The sequence below is a fragment of the Babylonia areolata genome, chromosome 23, assembly GCF_041734735.1.
Source record: "Babylonia areolata isolate BAREFJ2019XMU chromosome 23, ASM4173473v1, whole genome shotgun sequence".
Taxonomy (NCBI): Eukaryota; Metazoa; Mollusca; class Gastropoda; order Neogastropoda; family Buccinidae; genus Babylonia; species Babylonia areolata.
In genome coordinates, this window is record NC_134898.1 from 7400975 (window position 1) to 7425340 (window position 24366).

The window sequence follows — 24366 nt, forward strand, 5'->3', positions numbered from 1 at the left end:
ATCAGAGTTGACTACTGAAGCCTTTCACATGAGTGGGTATAGCCGCAAGGCAGTGGATGTTTTAAATCAGTGTTTTCCCTCAATTAAGTGAGCTACCAATCAAAATTGATGAGCCCGGTCTGCCCGAATCAGTGTCAGTATCAGTATTAGTAGCTCAAGGAGGTGTCACTGCGTTCAGTCAAATCCATATACGCAACACCACATCTGCCAAGTAGATGCCTGACCAGCAGCGTAACCCAACGCGCTTAATCAGGCCTTGAGAAAAAAAAGCAAAGAAAATCAACAAGTCTGAAGGCACCATTGACCTGTATTTTGCCCCTTCTGTCAGTAAAAGTTCCACTGGATTTAGAGACTAAGCTACACATGAAGGCTGGAGATGGACTTTTCTGTCAGAGGCTATCTGAGATGAATGCATCAGAGGCACCTTACAGAGCAGTGAGAGCTTATCTCACTGCCTACCCCCAGTTTATCATAAATATATACATGTTTTATTTACTTCTACAGGTATAAACTGACAACATGCATTACATTCCCAGCTGTATTTTGTTGGGTTTTACTTCTTTTAGGATGTCATTTTGGAGGTGGTATAGACCTAACTGTCGCACAAAAAAAATATCTTCACTTTGAAATGCCTAAATAGTTATCTGCAATCAAAATAATTTGGAACAAAGCCCAGGTTCAGAATCCTCATTCATTTTCCTCTGCAAAAACATCTACTTTCATTCTGTACCTCTTTTTGTGCGATAATTTCATTTTTATCTATTATCCCTGAATCTTCAAAATTCCCTCACAAGAAGAGGGCACTTAAAAAAAAATTCCTAATGGATTAGATTATAACAGGAAAAAGGAAAAACTGAAAACAACTCAGAGGGTGGGTGTGATGTAATTTTGTTACACTACTACTTCTATTACTACAACAACAATGATAATAAATGATAGAAAACAACAACAAAAATCTATTGTCTGCAGTAACACAAAAACAACATAGTTAAATTTAAAGACTCCAGGGATTCTATAAATGCTTTATTGAATCTGTTTTAACATATTCTTTTATATATGTCAGTATGAAGATCTTGCTTTGAAGATTAAGAATATACCGAATAAGATTGTGAATGTGTGCAGCAAGGCTGTGGGTGTGAGATACAGTAGTTTAAGTGAATTGTATGATGTCAGTGTATGACAGGAAGACATGTATATTTCAAGTGACAGCAGCCACACTCTGGCAAATTACTAAATACAGCTTTATTCAAAGGTCAATTCAGCTGTCAAACAATGATGATTGACAATCAATTGTATGATTCCTTTGAAAGTATGCCAAGAAGTATATGCGTGCATCATACGCCATTATATTTTGAACATACTATTGAACAGCACATATTAAAATGTCTATGTTATAGGGTGGTATTTCATGACTTAACTGTGATTATTGCATGTGTATGGCTGTGATCATTGTGTGGTTTGCTCTAGGTTAACATTTTAGTATTTTATATGTCTACTGTGATTATTCCTTTTTTTTGTATTTGGGTTTAATCTAGGTCAACATTTAAGCATTTTATACAGTACATTGAATGATTGATTGACTGACTGATGTGGATACTTAAATAGTATCCTCAGTCGGAGACCAAGTTCTAAGCGCTTTACAAACACATGGTCATTTGCACAACAGGCTGCCTACCTGGGTAGAGCCGACTGATGGCTGCCACTGGGAGTTCATCATTCGTTTCCTGTGTCATTCAATCGGATTTCATGTACACATACTTACACACTCACAGAGACACGTAACATTTTATGTGTATGATCGTTTTGTTTATTTACCCTGCCATGTAGGCAGCCATTCTCCGTTTCCGGGGTATGCATGCTGGGTATGTTCTTTTGTTTATTTACCCCGCCATGTAGGCAGCCTTTCTCCATTTCCGGGGTATGCATGCTGTGTATGTTCTTGTTTCCATAACCACCCGAACCTTGACATGGATTACAGGGTCTTTAATGTGCGTATTTGATCTTCTGCATGCATATATACACGAAAGGGTTTGAGGCACAAGCAGGTCTGCACACATGTTAACCTGGGAGATTGGAAAAATCTCCACCCTTTACCCACCAGGCACCGTCACCAAAGTTCGAACCCAGGACACTCAGATTGAAAGTCCAACGCTTTAACCATTGAGCTACTGCGCCCGTTAATGACTGAATGACCGTGATTCTTGTGCATTGTTTGTGTGTTTTACATCACAAAGTAATCACATTTGGAGATAATAAAGTATTCTGTATACTACAACTACTACTACAACTTGGTATTTATAATGTGCTCTGCCTTCTGAGCAGAGGGGTCCCAAAACAGAAACAAATGCAAAGCACATACCTGGAAGTTGATCTGAGAAGCCAGTTCTTTGGCTTCCTGGGCAGCTTCTTCTGAGGCTTGTGTCTTAGGTTTCAGCTTCTGGGACACATCTCCACATTCAGGGCACTTCCAGTCTTGAGATCTATGCATGCACAAACACAAAAGAACAAGTTGCTTCAGCTGCCAAACTGTTGCTGCTCCCTTACCGTGACAAAAAAAAAAGTATTTACCACAAAGATTGTGTCACCAATATGATCAGGCAACCTCTGCATCTTTCATCTTATGAATGAAAATACAGCTTAATCCCTTGACTGCCTCGTCTGTTAAATTAATGGAGTTCTTGGAGGTTTCTGTGATGCCTATCTCCATCAAATTAACAGAAGTATTTCATAAAAAGAGAAGAACCACTGACTGACATAAAAGGCTAATGAAAGTGACTTTCTTCCCTTTTCCAACTTATTGAGTCATTTAGGTCTCATGAAATTGTTTTTCTCTCCCATAATTGAAACCATTCTTCTTCAAAATGGTGATATCATGATGGTCTTGGACACACAGTCCTTGTCAACTTTGTCAGTGCTGGATGTGCTTGGGGAAATTATGAATACTTCTGACAGTGATGAAGAAACTTGTATTATGATTCAGAAGATAATAATAACATTTGTAGCTCCTTTTTGACTCCCTTGTGTAAACAAAGTGATCATGTTTGTCCTTCGAATTCAAAGAGGACCATGGCTTCACATATCAGATGGAAGATCAGTGGCTGTGGGTCCGGAGGAGACTGATGAGGCCGATTTGGGCCCTGAAGGCTTGCCCACATGTGGTACACAAGTGAGTGGGTGCTGCAATGGCAGTGGATGCTGCTCAGGCCTTGCACACAGCATGCTTTCATTTCATTTCGATGATGCTACTGGCTTCAGCTGCACTGGCTCTTGTGGTGATACTGCTGCACCAAGCTGGACGGTCTGGAGCAATCATCTCCCACATGCTTATGTTGATGCCCAGGTCTTTGAAGGACGCTCTGAGGCAGTCTTTGTTAGCTTTTCTTCTGCCCTTCAACTGAGCGCTTGCCCTGACACAGTTCTCTGTACAGTAGCTGCTTAGGCAGTCGACTGGCATTCTGACCACAGGTCCGGCCCACCTGGCTTGGGCTTTCTGCAGGAGGGTGTAGACACTGCAGAGGCCAGCTCATTCCAGGACTTCCGTGTCAGGGACTTTGTCCTGCCACCTGATGTGGAGGAGTTTGGAGGAGTGTGCGAAGACAGCTCAGGTGGAAGCGATTGAGCTGTTTGGCATGTCTGCTGAAGACAGTCCAAGTCTCGCTGGCGTAAAGGAGGGTGGTAAGGACCACTGCACAGTAGACCTTCAGCTTGGTGGTAGTGCTCCCAGACGTTCTCACGGAGCCTTCCAAAGGTGGCGCTGGCTTTGGCGATCCTGTTGTTGACCTCAGCATCTATGTTCAATGCAAGAGAGCATGCTGCTCAGGTAGGTGAAGTTGTCAACTGCCTGAAGGTTCTGCCCCTTCACTGTGATGCGCAGCTCCTGGTATGGCTTTCCTGGGGCAGCTGGTATATAATTTTGGTCTTTTTGGTGCTGATGGTGAGACCGAAGTTGTGGCAGGCTTGTGAGAAGCAGTCCACTTCACACTACATCTTCTGCTCTGCGCAGTCATCAGCAAAACAAGAAGTCTCTGATGACAGTCTCTTTCACCTTTGTAACAGCCTGCAAGCTGCAAGGTTGAACAATCTCTTGTCAGTCCTGTGCCTGATGTGCATTCCTTCTTCGCAGTCACGGAAGGCATCTGTCAGCGTGGCAGAGAATACCATACTGAACAGAGGCGGGGCAAGAACGCTGCCTTGTTTGACCCATTTGTCATGGAAGGCCTCTGACTCCTCTCTGTCATCCAGAACTTTCACCATCAAACCGTCATGGAACTGCCAGATGATTGTGATGAACTTGCTGGGGCAGCCAAACTTTTCCATGATCTTCCCCAAGCCTTCTCTGGTGACTATATCGAAAGCATAGGTCAGATCGACAAAGGTCATGAAGAGGTCGCTGTGTTGCTCCTGGGATTTTTCCTGGAGTTGGTGCGCAGCAAAAATCATGTCTGTAGTCCCACGTTCAGCACATAAGCCACACTGGCGTTCTGGGAGGAGGGCTTGCCCAAGATGTTGGAGAATGTGGCCGAGCACAACAGGCCAGAATCTTCCCAGCAATAGACAAGAGGGAGATTCCTCAGTGGTTGTTACAAAACTGGCAGTTGCCTTTCCTCTTGTAGACGCAGACTACGGGATGAGCTCTTTGTATTTGACCCATACATGGGGGCTGGTTCGTGGGCGCCAGGGCGTATCCACACACCGGTGGGCTATGTGCGCCACACGTTATGTATAGGGGGCCAGCAACCACCTTCCTGATCAGATCGGATTTTCATGTTGGGCTCACTCCTCACATGCAGCAGGTAGTATTGGGTTATATGGTTACCAGTAGCAGAGAAGAACCTCTGATGTGACCAATCAATGGGCACACACATGTACATACATAGAGACAGATACCAAAACATGGTCATTACACACTCATTAACATGCAAAGCAAAAAACAAAAAAAAAACAAAAAAAGAAATTGTATGAACCATGATATTTCAGAACCAAAGGGTTTGGGTAAAAGCTGGCCAGAGGACAGTAAAAAAAAAAAACAACAACCAAAAAACCCCACATTAACTCCCTCTGTCTTAAAAATTCTGAAGCTAGAAAAGAAATTTAGATAAAATGGTACCACAATGAAGCTGTTAGATAATCACTGCATCATTTGACCCACTGCTGAAAACAACCAATCAAAGATGATTTCTTTGCTCTGTATAAGAATGACAAACCTATTTTTCATGTGGCCATCAATGTCTTAGTCAAATCCATGGTGTTATCTCATAACATTATTTCACATGAGTCCTTCACAATCACAAAGTGCAGAAACTTTAAACTTATTGTTTGCTAAAGCAAGGTGTTATTGACCAGTTACTGAAAACTTCATTAAATCACTTGGAAAAAACAACTTTTTTCTTTTCTTTTTTTAAATGCAAATCTTACCTAGAAGGCCATCTGTGGTAAAAAGTAGAGGAGAAAATTTTCCTGAAATCATGGTTGACAGCATTCTTGTGATTTACCTTTTGGCTAGTACTTTGCGTTCCTCTGGTGTGTAGTCTAGAGATCCAATGGCACCTCCTCCATGAGTAGGCATAAAACCTATGATTGCCAGCAGAGCTGTTCGGACTGAAACAATCCAATGTTTCTCTCAATGCCACAATCATTTTATCATCTTGCACCGCAATTTTGGCTGCCTATATGGTCAGGTAGAAAAAACAAACAAAGACCCTTTGGCAGCCCCCATGGTTTCTTGCAATTGAGAGAAAATGTGGACATGGGAGGGGAACGACCACAAATTTTCACAATCCCATGATTTCTCTCAAAGTGAGAGAAATCGTGGGATTGCGAGAAATCCTGGACTTACAACTCGTCTCCAGGTTTACGGGAGTTAGGTGGTCTTATATTCCTAACTCAGGGTTTCCTGTTGCTTTTCATCATTTCTTCTTGTCTGTTTGTAATCTCCCACTCTTGGTTCTTACTTGGTTCTTTCAAATTCTCTCCCCTAGTGGAGTGATGGCCTAGAGGTAACGCGTCCGCCTAGGAAGCGAGAGAATCTGATCGCGCTGGTTTGAATCACAGTTCAGCCGCCGATATTTTCTCCCCCTCCACTAGACCTTGAGTGGTGGTCTGGACGCTAGTCATTCGGATGAGACGATAAACCGAGGTCCTGTGTGCAGCATGCACTTAGCGCACATAAAAGAACCCACGGCAACAAAAGGGTTGTTCCTGCCAAAATTCTGTAGAAAAATCCACATCGATAGGAAAAACAAAGAAAACTGCACGCAGGAAAAAATACCAAAAAAAATGGGTGGCGCTGTAGTGTAGCGACGCGCTCTCCTTGGGGAGAGCAGCCCAAATTTCACACAGAGAAATCTGTTGTGATAAAAAGAAATACAAATACTCTCACAATAAATTTCTGTTTAGAGTGTATGTGTGTACACACACACACACAGAAATATAAATTCTAAGTAAGGTCTATGATAGTGTTTGTTAATGTTCCCTCTTAAATGTATTCTGGCTTGCTTTCCCCTTTTTAATATTTTTGTAAATTTGTTGCTTCTATTTTTGACTCACTTGTGTAAACAAAGTGAGTCTATGTTTTAACCCGGTGTTCGGTTGTCTGTGTGTGTGTGTGGTAAACTTTAACATTAACATTTTCTCTGCAAATACTTTGTCAGTTGACACCAAATTTGGCATAAAAATAGGAAAAATTCACTTCTTTCTACTCATCTTGTTTAAAACAATATTGCACCTCTGGGATGGGCACAAAAAAAATTTAAAAAAAGAAGCCTAATTATATGCAAACTGCATTTACTGTTATATTTATATTTTTTTGTATTCTCTAAACTTGGCACTTTGACCTCTTATTCTGACACAACAATAAGAGCAGTCATTATTATCATTTTTTGTTCAAACAGGAACTTCTTTTGCTAAGCATGGAATTTTTATTTATTTTGCAAACGTTTTGGTGCAGATAGTAAAGAAGGGAAATTACTCTGTAATTAATGCTAGGGGACTTCATTTATCACAAGTGAGTCTTGAAGGCCTTGCCTCTCTTGTTCTTTCATAATTTCGTCACATCCATTTCCCATTTTCTAGTTTTCAAAGTGAAAAGTTTCACTAGCATAAGTCTTAAGCAATAAGGGTATTCATTTGGAAATTGTTTCTCAATTCATATTAGAGGGATACATTAAACAATTTTTTTCATTTTGTATAGGGATATCGAATCAGAATTTTTTCTTTATTTTAGGGAAAAAAATCAATCATAAAGTAGTTTTCAAAACTGTCCCTTTTTCGGCATTTAATCCTTTGAGGAGATTTACTGAACAATTTTCTTTTCACTCCTTTAACTTAGAATACATTTCTGTGGTGGTTTTCGATTATGAGTGTGAGTTGTGGTCAATCAATATTTTGTATTCAATCTTGACGTTAACTTTTTCTAAAATTTTATGTTACATGTTTAGTAAGAACCCCCCAAATTTCCCCTTGATATTCGAAACCTTTTCCAGTTGGGGAAAAAATGACCACTCATTACTCCAATCTGACGCTCACTTAAAAAAAAAAATCTTATTAACCGAGTTCAGTCTCCCTCACAATGGAAGATTTTGAGTGCTTTCTTGCCTAAGGGCAAAGATTGGACCTCACTGGTGATAAAGTCATGGAGTACATTACCCATGCTGAGGAAAGAGATCAAAGGGCAAAAGAGAGGGAAGGAGAAAGGTAGAGGAAAGAAAAGACAGAAAAAGAAGAAAGACTGAGAAAAGAAAAAATAGGACCAGAAGAAAAGAGAGCTTGAGTGCTTGAAAGCAGAAGAAAAGAAAAGCTTGAGTGCTTGAGGTAAGAAGAGTGAGCATAAGCAAAGAGCACATGAGCTTGAACTCAATCGCTCTGAGCTCGAGTCCAAACAAACAGCCAACCAGGAACAAAAAGATGTCTCCACCCATGGCCCAAAGGCCCCCTAAATTCCCAAGCTGCCCACTTTTGATGAGTCAAAAGATGACATTGATTCCTTCTTGTACTGTGTTGAAACATATGCTACTTCTTGCGGTTGGCCCCAAACGAAGTGGACATTGTACATAGTGTCCCTGTTTAAAGGCAGTGCACCCTCCCTTTATCAGTCTTTCAGTGAAGCATGATATAAATTGGGAAGACTTGAGGGCAGAACTCTTTGCAAAAAACTTAGCTCAGTTCATCCGGACAAAAATTAATCTTTTGCGGCATTCTTGATCCATTCTGGCCATTTAGACTGATGGACTGAACTTTCTGGAACTGAACAAACTTTTGATAAACTTCGTGTTTCTCCAGATCATTAACTCTTTCCATATGAACGGCGAAAGAGACGACGTTAACAGCGTTTCACCCCAGTTACCATCATCAAAATATTGCAAGCGGAAGGCTCTTATACTGAAGAGGTAAATGCTGACAAAGAAAACAACAATTCTGACGACGGAAGCTAAAGGTTGGGTCATTCAGACACCCACTGGACATCCGAGGGGTCTGTGTAGAGGAGAAGAGAGGACTGGCCGTACTGAGTGAGTTAACCGTTTATTTCATTGAGGCTTGATCCAAATAAAAAAAAACCCATAATCCCGCTTCCACCAGAACATAGGCAATGTTTTGTACGAAGACAGCATGATTTCATTTTTCTTGTTCCCAATTAAAAGATATACAAATTCTGGACAGACCACATACAGTTAAACCAATTACACCATGCATATGAATATCCTGAAGTGGACACTGAATTAACTAGAATGAACATAAAAGAAAAACTGAGTCAACCATTTCAGTTTTGGTCAGCCTTGTCAAGACAGGTCTGTGCATATTTGGAGAAAATAGCTATATGTTGCAATGCCTGAGGTTGTGGCAAGATCTCCTTTACCACTAAGATTAACACCTTCACTGCTGGTATGTTTTGCTATAGCCTATGCTGAGAAAAATGTCAGAAAAACAAACAAAAAAAAACTACACCAATGATTCTAATTTGTTTATATTTCAAAAAAAGTACTGAAGATAAGTGCATAAAAGTATATATCAAATGAAAGGAAAATGAACCAAGATTTAGTTTTTAACACTCACAGGTTCAAATAATGAGTCAATCTGACACAAAAATTCCATAAAATGCAATAATAAAAAAATTCTGACTGTCATTCCATCATATAGGTGCTACAACATCAACCATGTTATAAACCATTCTTTCTTGTGACTGTTGTGATCCAACCACACACACTGTCCAAGGCTGTGCAACAGTGTCCAGGTCCATAAGACTCCAACACAGTCTACACAAAGAATGAAAAGGGTGTACTCACCCAGCATCTATTGCCAGTAAAAACACTGTGTGTGGTACTTGTGGAAAGAGTCTTCAAGACACAGTGCTGGTCTGCTGGGGCAGTCTGGGCAGTAGAACCTCACATCCTTTCTTTGCCCTTTCTTCAACTAGACTCTGCACCTCCTTTGTGGCCGGGCCTTCAGTGGGATAGGTGGGATAACATCAATGAAGTGTCGTCCACACAGACAAACAGTGTGGTCATCTTCAGCAGTGTCTGGGCCTTGGTCACCAAAAATCATGGCACTGATTACATCCTTCTGGAAGTCCAGGGATGTACTGTTGTTGCCTGCTTTTTGTAGAGGATGTGTGCGTTCAGCATGGCAATTTGTAGAAAACACACACACACAGCTATTTGTACCACTTCAGGGTTTTCCTTGTGGCATCGCAGAGCTACAACCGTTGGTCATGATGATCCATGGCACCCATGTTTTTGTTGTAATCCAGAATTGCTGGAGGCTTGTTTACTGCCCTTGGTCTTGCTGCTGCTGGACTTCAGCTGCAGGTTTGTGGCAAGTTGTCAACTACAGATGGTCCAGGCTGAACATCATTCTCATCACCATGCTGCATACCTGAAAGACATTGCAAAGACAAAGTTCGTTGGGTTTTTTTGTTTTTTTTTGTTGTTGTTATTTTTACATACATATAGTTAATGAAATTGTACCATTTTATTTCTGATTGTTTTCAGAAGCTGAAATACACACACACACACACATACACCCCCCCCACCCCCCTCCCCGACCCCGCCAACACAAACTGGATCACGGTATGCCACACCCCCTTCTTTCTCTCTTACTTATACAAAACCAAAAACCAAAATGACAGCACACACACACACACACACACACACACACACTTTTACAAGTGTTGCATTTACAAAGTAATTCAGACATACAATTCTGTATATTATTCTCTGATTTCAGTTTGGTAAACATCATCTCCTCTCCCCCATCCCCTATCTCCCCCACTCACACACATACACACATACACACCAAACCAAAACACACTCAGGAACGAATACAAGAAAGATTCGTGTGACAAGCTGTCAGCAATGAGCCAGCCAGCGAGCCACGCCTCCTCGCGCATGTTGGTCACACACAGTACACACACAGTGACTATCTCTCTCACACACACAGTGATCACTGACTGACGAAGCTACTTACCACAGCTAACAAATTCAAAACACACACAATATAGTTATATTCATTGTTACAACAAACAGAAAGCAAATAATAAACTGACAAACCTCGTAAACACCCACCTGCATCTTGAATCAGCTGAGCTTGTCTGTGTTCATTTTCGTCAAGCAACCCCACCTCCCTCCATGTCAAAATCGGCGTCTTCGGCATCAACTTCACGCAGTTCTGTCTCATTCAGTCCACAATCTTCATCTCTACTATTTGAATCTTGAAAGATTTCTTCCAATACTTGTGCAAGTGTTGGGGTTTGTCTGTCTTCAGCCATGGCTTTGCAAACACAACTTGCGGTTCGTACAAACTTGCAAAACTTTCGCCATAAATATGACAATGAGGTGAATATTTTAACTTATGGAACTCTGAAGATAAAGAGCTCCCAGGGGAGCTAATTTAATGGTTAGCAGACTGTATTTTCTGCAATGCGGGACTCGAAACATAGAATGTCATAACATGACGTACGGCGTACGGCAATATAGCATTGGTGAGTGACATTTCATGATATACGCCGTACGCCATAGCGCAGTTAAGAGGTTAAAAGAATTTCTTAGATAATCAAGATATATCAAAAAAACAAAAACACCATGATTTAAACGGTGTTATTACCTTGAATACAATAATATCTTTATCGCGCTAAAAAAAAAATAACAACATACCTTTAAATACTGAATTTAGTTGTATGACGTCAGATCTGCCATAACCCTGTGAATGTCTCTCTAACTGTTTCCAAACTGAACATGCATGGTTCAATCCCACTAGCATACCCTTTTCTTTCTTCTCTTAACCAATTCAGTCCCAGAGAATTTTGTTGTAAAAAAAAAAAAAGTGCTCTCCCCTTGCCAGGGAATTTTGAAAAAAAGTTACGGGCGATACAGAAAGAAAGTAAACATTTCTGTAAAGGAAAATGAGTGTAGATTCTGCATCTGGGCCTTTTTACCAATTAGTTTGATTGTTGATAACTGTTCAGGCATTTAAAGTCGAGATAATAATTTTCGTGCAACAAAAAAAAAATTTCCACCTCTGTATAATCACATCCATAAAGAAAAGAAACAAAATACAGCTAGAAATAGCATGCCTATTGTCAGATTATACCAGCAGAAGAAATAAAAACAGGCTATAAGTTTATTTAAAAAAAAAAAAAAAAAAAAAAATCACAGCTCATGCAGCCATGTAAGTAAATCTCTCCCAAAAACGTAAAAGGTCAATCACGGTCTCAGAAACTGAGCTGGCAAGCTTTTTGACAGCAAAGAGCGTTTACAAGTGAGAAGGTGAAGTTCTTTGATGACATTCACTCCTTTCAAGTTGCACGTGGGCTGATTAAATTGTCTGCTGTGCATCCAGGCTTGCCACCTCTTCAAACAAGTCATCCATCTGATTCAGCTGGGGAAAAAAACCCGTTAAAAACAAAAAGCATATGTTTCACGTCCAGTGCAGGTTCAACCCCGCTTTTTGTGAAAATTGTGGATCATTGGCGGTTGTCGATTTCCTACAGTCTGCATTGAAATGTGAGTACACTCATTCCCAAAAGTTACCCCCCTAGGTGACCTCTGGCTGGCATTTGCCCTATCGTCTTACATCACTCCTCTCCCTCTCCCCCCCTTCTTCCAATGCTCACTGCACATATTCTGTCAGTCATAGCCACTTTTTCATTAACACTGTCTGATTGGATGGATGGACTGAATTACCATCAAATGGGCTGTCAGTTTCATCACTGTCATTTTCAATCACCTTCATTTTCAAACCAATCATCAGACAAGAGATCCTTCTCCATCGCGAAAGCTGTCCATAATCACAAGCAGAGCTTTCAGAATTGTGTAAATCTGCTGACTGTGACTATCTGCTTTACTGGACACAAGTTTTCAAAGCCCTTTTTTGCACATGGAGCAACCCCCTTTTCCACACACGTATCATGTGGTCAGTTAGCAACTTATTATCAAGTAGAAAGGGGTCTTCTACCTGATGTATGTTCATTTAAATAGCACACGTGTTCAGCGCATAACCTTTAGTTCATCGCAGTAGCGAACTTGACCACGCGTTCAACTCAGGAAGGAAAGGCACCGATTAATAACACACAGCAGCTGGGATGGTTAGAACTGTGGCCTGGAAGAGAGAGCAGCACAAAACGCCATGGGTGCTCTACCATGTCGCGCCTCTAGCTGTTACCAGCTGTTTGGAGGGAGAAAGACCAGCAGAGCGATGTGTGCTGTGATGGCAGTGGCCACAGAGAGAAAACAACACATCTTCTTTAACATCTGGTAACACATTGCTTGTCACCGCAATCATTTTATTAACAGTACGGTTTTAAAGAATACAGTCTTCGCTTCAAAACGATAGGAAACTTGAATATGAACATACGATTATTTTTCTCAGGATACCTGTTCGAAAAAGTAGGCATGCTTATCACCATTTTGTTAAAACATGCATTCTGACACACTAAATCTAATTTCACAGAGTTAGCACAACACGCAAAATGCATTCCGAGCACAGTATAATACAATGGCATGCTGCTCACTAACCTGTGTTGACCATTGGAAAGTCTGGGAGAAGCTGTAGCATGTCAAATGATTCAACTATTGTAGCTTGTGCAAGTACTCCACTGACACACACTGATTCAGTCAATCACACACATGGAAGTGAATAACAGTCCGATACATAACTGGATGGCAGCTTTAGTATTTTGAAGAAAAAAATCAGTGTCTGCTGACTGGTTTGTGAAAGTGGTAATCATCACCATTCAGTCAATAGCAGCAAGCACTAAACTGATTATTCTGTCAGAAGAAAGGACTGACACATTATCAAAAAGTCCTAATCAATTGTCCACTTCATAAATTGCCTAGCAGTTAATGTGGTCAAGTGTGGAGCTGCAAGCAGGTTACTACTTTTCACTCTTCATCCCCAGCAAGCTGGATGGGCTAGCTTGTCCTGACGGAGAGAAAGTCAGGGACAAAGTGAGATGAAGATAAGAAAATAGACACAGAGGGGTGAGGGATGGTGACGGAGAGTGTGAGTGAGATAGAGATGAGGATAAGAGAATAGAGGGGGGGGGGGGGGGGGGGAGTGAGTGAGGCAGAGAGATATGAGGATAAGAGAATAGAAAGAGAGAGAGGGTGGTGGTGGAGAGAGAGTGAATAAGGCAAAGAGGGATGAGGAAAAGAGAACAGAATGAGAGAGGGGGCAGACAGAGTGAGACACAGAAAGAGGGGGGAGAGAAAGAGAGATGTGGATAAGAGAATAGAGAGACAAAGCAAAGAGAGAGGGGTGACTAGAGGGAGAGTAAGAACAATAAGAGGAGGCAAAGAGAGAGATAAGAGAAAAAGGTGGTGAGAGTAGAGTCACACAGGGAGGGGGAGAGAGAGAGAGAGAGAGAGAGAGAGAGAGAGAGAACAATTTCTTTAATTCAGATAAAGAGATAGAGAGAGAGAACAATTTCTTTAATAATCCAGAGAGAGAGAGGGAGAATGATTTCTTTAATTCGGACAAAAAGAGAGAGAGTAAAATGAATAAATGCAAGATGAGAGATGCGGTGCGAAGAATGAGTGATGAGAGAGAGCGAGAGAGCAGGATATAAGTGGACAGCACGTGTTGAAAGAAACAGAGAGAAGAATGAAAGAAATAAGAAGGACAAACAGAAAGGATGACAGATTCTGGTCCTCTGGTGAGAGACAGACAGAGAATGAATGAATGAATACTGAATGAAAAAGTACAAAAAAGAGAGAAAAAAAGATATAAGAGAGAGGGTGGTGAACTAAGAAAAACAAAGAGTAAGCAAGAGAAAGAGAGGGAAGAAAACAGAACGAAATATGGAAGGAAAGAAAGAAAATGAGAGAGAAGAGGAGGCGAAGGAAACCCTACTCACGAATTTCTGCTGTGAAAAATACACCACTGCCAGTCACAGTTGCCAGCAAACAGTCCTCACAAATAAATGCTGCGATATTAAAAGACCGGTTCCTATGGAGAAAGGTACTACCACCACCAGAAAGAGAAATGTCTGAATTATCCGACAGTACAAATTTTAATGCCACAGAATCTCACGTACGCTCACAAGCCCGCCCAAAAGGTGTGGGAAATTGCCGCGTTTTAATATAAGACAAAGAAGGGTCAGAGGAGGGTTAGGTGGGCACAGCGGCCGAATGAGTTTACAGGTCTGGCACTATCAGTGCTGTCAGCAGAAGCTCGCTGTCGGCTAAGTGTGCGGTTCTGTTTAGAACTTGGACAGCTGTGATAGTGTTTTTATAATCCAGACACATCAAATTAACTGTTCAGAGTCTGTTTATGTGAACTGACCCAAACTCAAATGAAGGAAAAATCGAAACATAATTTATGCAGGATGTCAGTGGACATTTTATAGGAACTATGGTAACACTTTTTGTAAGAGGTCAGCTGACATCTTATAGGCACTCCACTGGTTAAGCTTATTAAAATTAAATACACAACATATTGTACTGATTATTTCAAATTGCTTTAAATTTTGTCATGATTCCTTTATTGGATAATGCACACATCACAAGTGAGTCTTGAAAGCCTTGCCTCTCTTGCTATTTTTTGTTTTCTTTTTGTGTTAACAACAGTCACATTGAATGAGACTGACAAATACCCTCCCAAAGTTAACTGATTGAGACTTTATATGGGCATGCAATGACAATTTTATGCTAAAAAGAAATAGATGTAAGACAATGTGAGGGAGTGAGATACACCGGCTGACATTTCAACTTCAATTATGAAACTATCAGTGATGAAAAGTATTGAAAATTGCTGCACTTACCTTTGCTTTAACTGTTGGCATGCCATTCAGTTGAAAACTTAATCTTACACTTCAAATCAAAAACTGAGTCATTGTAAGTAAAGACAATGTTTTTGTATGGAGATGATAGTATTTGAAATTCTATTGCAAAAGAAAAAAAAAAGCAAGTAATGACTCACTGGACCATGAAGGCTGCCAGGATTCTGGGTGATGTCCAGAAATACTCAGACAGATCTTCTTGAAGGTTTCAAAGCGACCATTGGGCTGAAAAGAGAACAAAAATCATCAAGAAATATTTGGTTTGTATCAAAATGACCCCATCATCTTATCAAGTGTTAACAACCAAAACTACATAACAGACTATACTGGTTTCTTTCTTCTCTCTTCCTTTTTTAGATTTCCCTGCATTCCCTCTCTGTTCACATGAGAGGATTTACAATACTCAAAGTAACAAGAAAAAGAAAAATAGAAATATCTTTCCTGACTATGGAACATATGAAAATAAACTTAAGTATTCTCCTGCCAATGCAGATTGTTGCGATAATTCTCACTGGCTACCATCTCCATCTCAGTCTTTTTAGCCACTTCAAACTCAGAAGTGGAAGTGAAAATATATAATTCAGGGTTCATACAGATTTTCAGGACAAAAAAAAATTAGGAACAATTGAGGTACTCTTTTTAGGGACTCAAAAAACAGAAACTTGAGACAACACATACAACACGACATGTTTAAAAATTACCAACTCATGTGTACAATGCCCAAGTACTTGTTCTCCAGCACACAAAATATAATATATGTTAGTATGTATGTACAAGAAGTTCTGTATGCTGTGCATTTACAGCTCTATTTGTTTCTGAAGTTCTGATATGTAGATTTCTTTATTTGACACAATCTATGTACATAAAGTGATATGCAGTCTTCTTTGTTGTTGGCATTGGGAACCTTGGTCTGTCACATGCTGTGTGTTTGTGTGCGTGTGTGTGTGTTCAGTTCAACTCTGTGTGAGAGTGCACACTAGCATGTGTAGGAGAAAGAAAGAGAGAGTTTTCTATTCAACTCTGAGTGAGATTGTGTGCATGCACACATTTGTTTCAATCCCTCAACTCATGATTATGCAAACACATGCACACAAACACTGTTGCGGAAAGGGTGGAACACCTGAGGAATGATATCATGTAATACAGCTATATGACAATAACAAACAAAAAAATGGGTGGTGCTGTAGTATAACAACGCGCTCTACTTGGGGAGAGCAGCCCGAATTTCACACAGAGAAATCTGTTGTGATAAAAAGAAATACAAATACAGATTGTGAAAGGTACATCCAAACAATGGACAGGCCATACGTGCATTTGAACAATTACATATTACATGCACATAACAATAATAATCATAATACAAAAATAGATAGTACTTATAAGGCACACTCCCCATATAATGGGCTCTAAGCACCACACATGAAACAATACATATACAATACTGCATAATAACATACTTCTGAACATGAAAAAACAACACATACATGTGCATCTATATATATCAAGACAATACTACAAATTGCAGATATGAACAATCACACATACACAAATGCATGCATGCACACACACACACACACACACACACACGGCACAAAATAAACCCTACATGTGCACACACAAACACACACACACACACACACACACACACACAGAGCAAACACCCACCGACAGGCACACACCCTACATCATGATCTCAGCAGAGGATGAAGTGGGGTGGGATGGTGGAGGAAGACTGCAGACAAACAGTTATGCTTCATCACACCTGAAAGACTGTTTAAACAGGTGGGTAACATTGATAAGTGACAGAGCTCCAAATGAGAGTTCCAGACAGAAGGTGCTTCATACTGAAAGGCCCTTTGGCCAAATGTCTTTGAGGAAGATCTGAGGACGCAAAAGAGCTCTTCAACAGAAGACCTGAGAGAACAGGAAGGGGTGTAAGGGCAGAAGATCAGAAAAGATCCTTCAAAGTGGCAATAAGTCAATATGGCAATTTTGTACTGAATTCTGTACTGGTTGGGTAACCAATGAAGTTGAAGTAAGATTGGGGTAATGTGATCCTTTTTTGATTTTCTGAAAATGACTCTTACAGCACTGTTCAAAATCATCTGAAGGCATGACAACAAATCAGAAAGCAAACCAGCAAGTAGTTAACTGCGCATTCATTATTAGTTCTTCAGCTACAGATCCATTTCTAAATAATGCATTTTACCTGCAGCAATGAAGTGGATTGCCACATCATCCACTGTTGAAATTTCACCAGAGACAAAAGCATAGACATCATATGCTTCAAGTTTGTGGGGTAAAAAAAAAAAAAAAAAAAAAGAAAAAGAAAAAAAAAGAAAAAAAAGGGGACAAACATGTTAACGGTAACAAGACTCAGAGTAGCATGGTCTACTGGTGTGACAATAACTATTTGTGCCTCAATGTCAGCAAAACCAAGGAGTTTATAATCGACTTCAGGAAGAAACAGACACTGTTAACTCCCATTTCTATTATGGAAAAGTGGTAAGACGCAACATCAAGACTTGTCGTTTCTCTCATTCTCTCTCGCCTTGACTACTGTAACTCTCTATTGTCTGGTTTGCTTGCTTCATCTATTCAGTCCCTTCAGCGCATACAAAACTCTGCTGCCCGACTTGTCCTCAGAAAGAAAAGATCTGAGCACATCACTCCAATTTTGCAACATCTCCACTGGCTCCCTGTCTCACACAGAATAAAGTACAAGATCAGCACTCTATGCTATAAATGTATTCACACATCAGCCCCATCCTATCTCTGTGGCTGCCTTCACCTCTACACTCCATCTTGCTCACTGCGATCAGCTTCGGATCCACTCTGTTTATGCATACCCAGATTCAAACTCTCGACTGTTGGCCGCCGTTCTTTCTGTCTCTGGATCTTGCAATTGGAATGAACTTCCTCTTTCACTTCGTCAAGTCTCTACACTCAGCTCTTTCAAGTCTGGCCTTAAAACTCACCTCTTCCCAAAATAGCCTCCCTTCCCTGCCTCTTCCTTGTCTTCAGTTTCTCCAGTTTTAGAGTTATGCATGCGTGTGAATGGCTGGTGCAAAAGCGCTTGATTTGTCTATGCACAAGATTCAGCGCTATATAAATACCATTATTATTATTCAGGTAACTGAGCAATACAAGTACTTTGCACCATCTTGCCTGGCACCATTTCGCACACAGAAATATGTTGTGAAAAAAACATCAACATCAAACTCCAAACAGAAACTGAGGGACCCCGTGAGTCAGCCGAAATTAAAAGGAAAACTGGATTTCTCATTCAGCAACTTCAAAACTAAGATGGATGCTTTTCAGAAGTAAAGGAGTAAAGAAAACATGAATAAAATTAGATCTTGCATTTGTTGTTGCATGTGCATGTGCACACACACGTGTGTGTGTGTATGTGTGTGTGTGTGTGTGTGTGTGTGTGTGTGTGTGTGTGTGTTTGTGTGTTGCAGATTCTAGTCAGAAGCTTGTGAGGTGCTGGTAAAGGTTTTGCAAGACAGGGCAGGATACTTCTGCTTTACACAAATTTCAGACACTGATGACCCCAACATTTAACTCTCAACAGTTTTGGAGTTTTTCACATTTTAGCAATAACTATGCAGCAATTTTAAAATGCTGCTAAAATGTTCCTTTATGGACCAAACTTCATGCGTAATGTATCAATATCATCTGAAAAAACAAATCAAACTATTATGTTTTTTAAAGTGCTTGTGGAACATAGTCATCATGATGACCTTTGACCTGAAAGACACAAAAGAATGGGAGGAAAACCTCATTCATCTATCCAACACAGCCATTTCACCCACTCAAGGAAGACATTGTCAGGAATGGCCGGAGGGCAAAACTGATGCAGAAGTGAAGCTTCTCATAGAAGAAAAGAGCAAAGAAGAGGACATCACTAAAGACCAGTCCGGTTGGGGATTAACTGCGAAGCAAAATGGAAAATCAATTACGAAGAGAATGCTGCATACAAAGTCACAACTTCCAGCCTGATAATGGAAGTTGAAGCTGTGACGCATGCTCTCCAGTGGCTGTCATGTATTCATATGCCTGGAAACCAACATGCCATGATTCTAATGGACTCAATGAACCTCATACAAAAAAACTGAAAGTGTGGAATGAGGCAATGCGCAACTTTCAGATTCAAAAACGTTCATGGTCATACTGCCTGGGACATGCAGATAAGGGAAACAAGCGAGCTGACAGGATTGCTGGCAATGTAACAACAACAAGCAGTCTACATCTAGGAAATTCGGAAATCCTTAGAAAAGTCAAAGAATACAAAAAACCCCAGGTGCAAGGCCATCACACCATCGATCACCTCACAGAAAAAAAAGTTAGTGAGAGGGCGTGGGTTTTGCCATGAGGAACTCTTGGCTGTAAGCCATTGAACCGCTGACTGGAGGTTCTGAGAGGCTCCTGACCATGAAGATGACAACCCAAATGGGCACAGCCAACTTTGTTTGCGCTTATGCTCCAACCCTAAGCTCTACCACAGATGAAAAGGGCCAGTTCTATGATGTTCTTGATTCAGTTGTCAGAAGTGTGCCAAAAAAGGTCTTTACATCTTGAGAGACCTCAATGCAAGGGTGGGTGCTGACTTCGAAGCCTGGCCTTCCATAACTGGACGTCATGGAGTTAGCAAAATGAATGAGAATGGTCAGAGACTTTTGGAGCTGAGTTCCTTTCACAAGTTGGCAGTGACAAACACCTTCTTCAAAAACAAGGCAAGGCACAAAGTCTCATAGCATCACCCCAGATCCAAGCACTGGCACCAGCTGGATCTAATCTTGTCCAGGAAGCAAGATCTCAATGGTGTGCTCAACACAAGAAGCTTCCATAGCACTGATTGTGAAACTGACCATATACTCGTCCACTCCAAGATACGACTTATCCCGCAAAGAATGCATCATTCCAAATCCAAAGGCCGCCCACGTATCAATGCTTGCCGATCAACATACCCGGCCAAAGTTCAGGAGTTTTGGGGAATCCTTGGTCCATCATCTGAGAATGGCTGTACAGAAGCTTCAAGCGTAGACACCAAATGGAAACATGCGTGCGATGCTGTCCACCAGTCAGGGTTGGCAGCGTTTGGAAGAAAGGAGCAGAGAAATGAGGACTGGTTTGAGGCAAGCTGGCAGAAAATGGAACCAGCGGTGGAGACCAAACATACTGCACGCCTAGCACATGAAAACAATCCCCACCAAGCTACACAGGATGCACTAAGGTCTCTATGCAGCAAGTGTCAGGAGACAGCTTGGCGCTGCACCAACAACTATTGGATGAGTCGGAGCATACAGTCTGCAGTAGACTGTGGAAACACGGGCAGCATGTACGTGGGTATCAAAAACGCAACTGGTCCAATCGCCTCCAAGACCACACCCCTGAAGTAAAAGACAGGAGAGAACATCACTGATCAACAAAAGCAGATGGAGAGATGGGTAGAGCACTACCTCAAGTTACACTCCATGCAAAACATTCTGTCAGAAGCAGCCCTAAGCACTATTCAAGAGCTACCTGTCATGGAAGAGCTGGATGCAGAGCCAACTGAAGAGGAGCTGAGCAGGGCCATAGACTGTCTGACAGCTGGTAAGGCCCCAGGAGAGGACGGGATACCCCCTGAGGTAATCAAATGCGGGAAAGTAGCATTGCTTCAGGATCTGCATGTATTACTCTGTATGTGCTGGAAGGAGGGATCTGTACCACAGGACATGTGAGACGTGAAGATCGTGACCCTCTACAAGAACAAGGGCAACTGCAGCGACTGTAACAGTTACAGGGGTATCTCTCTACTAAGCATTGTCGGCAAAGCCTTTGCAAGAGTCATCCTGACCCGACTGCAAGTTCTGGCAGCACGCGTATATCCAGAGTTGCAGTGTGGGTTTAGAGCAGGCAGATCTACCATCGACATGATATTCTCCATCAGACAGCCGCAGGAAAAATGCCATGAGCAAAATCAACCACTCTCTCTTGCCTTCATTGACCTGACAAAGGCCTCTGATCTAATAATAATAATAATGGTATCTATATAGCGCTGAATCTTGTGCAGAGACAAATCAAAGCGCTTTCACACCAGTCATTCACACGCATGCATAACTCTAAAACTGTAGAAACTAAAGACAAGGCAGAGGCAGGCAAGGGAGGCTATTTTGGGAAGAGGTGGGTTTTAAGGCCAGACTTGAGAGCTGAGTGTAGAGACTTGACGAAGCGAAAGAGGAAGTTCATTCCAATTGCAAGGTCTAGAGACAGAGAAAGAACGGCGGCCAACAGTTGAGTATTTGAACCTGGGTATGCGTAAACAAAGTGGATCCGAAGCCGATCGTAGTGAGCGAGATGGAGTGTAGAGGTGAAGGCAGCCGCAGAGATAGGAAGGGGCAGTTCTGTAAATACATCTATAACATAGAGTGCTGATCTTGTACTTTATTCGGTGTGAGACAGGGAGCCAGTGGAGATGTTGCAAAAGAGGAGTGATGTGCTCAGATCTTTTCTTTCTGAGGATGAGGCCAGCAGCAGAGTTTTGTATGCGCTGAAGGGACTGAATGGATGAAGCAGGCAAACCAGACAATAGAGAGTTACAGCAGTCAAGGCAAGAGAGAATGAGAGAAACGACAAGTCTAGATGTTGCGTCAGTGGACAGATATTTCCGGACGGCACTGATGCGCCGCAGTTGGCAGTAGCAGGACTAACATGTCTGACTGATAAATTTTTGCATGGACAGTGTATTGTCAAGGACAACACCAAGGTTCCTGACTGACGTGGAAAGAGGGATGGATGTACTGCCAAGTTTGATTGTGTCAATTGTGATGGAAGACAGTTTTTGTTTAGTTCCTATGATCATTGCTTCAGTTTTGTCCGTGTTCAATTGTAACTTATTTCGAGTCATCCAGTTTTGAATGTCCAGGAAGCAGTTGGATGTTTCTTGAAAGAGCGACAACAATTTTTCAGGGGTATCACTCTTCTGGAGTTGAGTGTCATCAGCATAAGAATGATGACTGGTATTATGGCGGTTGATAATTTCAGCGAGAGGAGCAGTGTACAGTGTGAACAGCACTGGGCCTAAAACAGATCCCTGTGGGACTCCATGTTCGATTTTCACTGGTTCAGATTGGAAATGATCAACAATGACAGACTGGAATCGATCAGTGAGATAAGATTTGAACCAGTTTAGAACAGTGCCATTGATACCAAATGTAAAATGAAGACGGGAAAGAAGAATTGAATGGTCTATCGTGTCAAAGGCGGCTGACAAGTCGAGAAGAGTGAGAAGGGAAATAAATTAAAAAAATAAATAAAATAAATTATTAAAAAAAAGTGAGAAGGGAAATTTTTCCTGAGTCGGACGCTATCAGTAGATTGTTCAGAATGTAGAGGAGAGTGGTTTCGGTGCTGTGGTCAGCGCGATAGGCAGACTGAAATGGGTGGATGAGATTGTTGAAACAAAGGTGGTTGTTGAGCTGCTTGAGGACAGCTTTTTCAAGGAGTTTGGACATGAACGGAAGATTAGAAACTGGTTGATAGTTTTTCAAAATGTTTGCATCAAGGTTGGGTTTCTTCAGAAGAGGCCGGACGATTGCAGTTTTGAAAGTGGATGGAAACGTTCCACTGAGATGGGATGAGATGACAATATTGGTGATTGTGGGGAGAAGCTGTGAGACACACTGGGAAAAGACCGAAGCTGGTATAGGATCGAGCTCACAGGATTTTATTGTCATTTCTTTCAGGATTCCATGAACTTCTGTTTCAGTCAATGGATTAAAGGAATGGAGAGGAGTGCCGCTGAATTGAGGATCAGGATGAGTAGGCTGGAAAGACATTTGGTCTAAGATGGTATGAATATTTTGGACTTTGTCAAAAAAGAAAGAGGAGAAGACATTGGGGAGTTCAGATAAAGTGTAGGCAGAAGGAAGAGGAGTCTTTTTTGCAGTTCCAAGAAGATTTGACATGACAGAGTAAAGAGATTTGGTGGATGTGGCATCGAGAACTTGAGAAGAAAAGAACTGTCTTTGCTGATGAGATCATATGTTTGACTTTATTTATTTGTTTTCGGAATATTTGATTGTCAACTTGCAGTTTTGTTGATCACCATCGTCTTTCCAGTTGGTGACATTTGCATTTTGCAAGTCGAATGTCTTGTGTGTACCATGGGGCAGAAGGTCGGTCAGGGAGCATGCGGGTAGTGGGGGGTGCATGTTCATCCAGCAGTTGAGAGAGGACAGTGTTGTAGTGAGCACTTTTGAGGAAGATAGGCTGTCCCCACAAATTACTGGCCATTGTTGAATCTTTTCACAAGGACATGTACAGCACTGTGTGCTACAATGGAGCAGTGTCTGACCCGTTCCAAATAAGCAGTGGTGTCAAGCAGGGTTGCGTGCTCGCCCCAACACTCTTCGGCATATTTTTCTCCATGCTTCTGTCATATGCATTCGCAAACAACGAGGATGGAGTTTACCTACACACAAGATCTGACGGAAAGCTATTCAAGCTGGCCAGACTAAGAGCCAAGACCAAAGTCAGGCATGTCACTATCAGAGAGGCTCTCTTTGCCGATGACACTGCAATGGTGACACACACAGAGGAGGCCCTTCAGAGACTCACAGACTGGCCTGTACACGCGTGCAATGAATTTGGCCTCACCATCTGCCTGAAGAAAACTGAAGTGATGGGACAGGGCACTAACTGACTGGTTTCAGTATCTGGGGTCAACAATAACTTACGAATCTCTTTCTTGAGCCACAGATCAACTCAAGAATTGTGAAGGCCGCTGGGGTCATGTCCAAACTTCACAAGAGGGTGTGGTCAAACAAAAACATGACGGTGAACACTAAGATGCAGGTGTACAGAGCTTGCGTTCTAAGCACCTACTCTACTCGAGTGAAACACAGACCACATATGCCGCCTAAGAGAAGAAACTAAACAGTTTCCATCTACGACTCCTCAGATGCATTCTTGGAATCTGATGGCAGGACAAGATCCCAAACACTAAAGTGCTTGAGCATGCAGGCTTGCCAGCTGTCTTCGCTCTTCTGAGTCAACACTGCCTTTGCTGGCTCGGACAGGTTCGCCGAATGGTTGAAGACCGCATCCCT

At 41.6% G+C, this 24366-nt stretch overlaps 1 protein-coding gene across 3 annotated transcripts in view; it reads right to left on the bottom strand.

Moving 5' to 3' along the window:
• Positions 1-24366, bottom strand: part of LOC143297958 (ubiquitin-conjugating enzyme E2 J1-like) — a 127874-nt gene that overhangs the window by 34813 nt on the left and 68695 nt on the right. For 2 of the 3 annotated variants that reach the window (XM_076610578.1, XM_076610577.1), the window contains 3 exons: positions 15409-15493; positions 5493-5598; positions 2360-2480 (listed from right to left, as the gene is read on the bottom strand). In XM_076610578.1, the coding sequence (XP_076466693.1) occupies positions 2360-2480; positions 5493-5598; positions 15409-15493 (312 nt within the window). Of the gene's footprint in view, positions 1-1675; positions 1725-2359; positions 2481-5492; positions 5599-15408; positions 15494-24366 lie in introns of all 3 variants that reach the window. The other variant, XM_076610579.1, reaches the window with a different exon arrangement.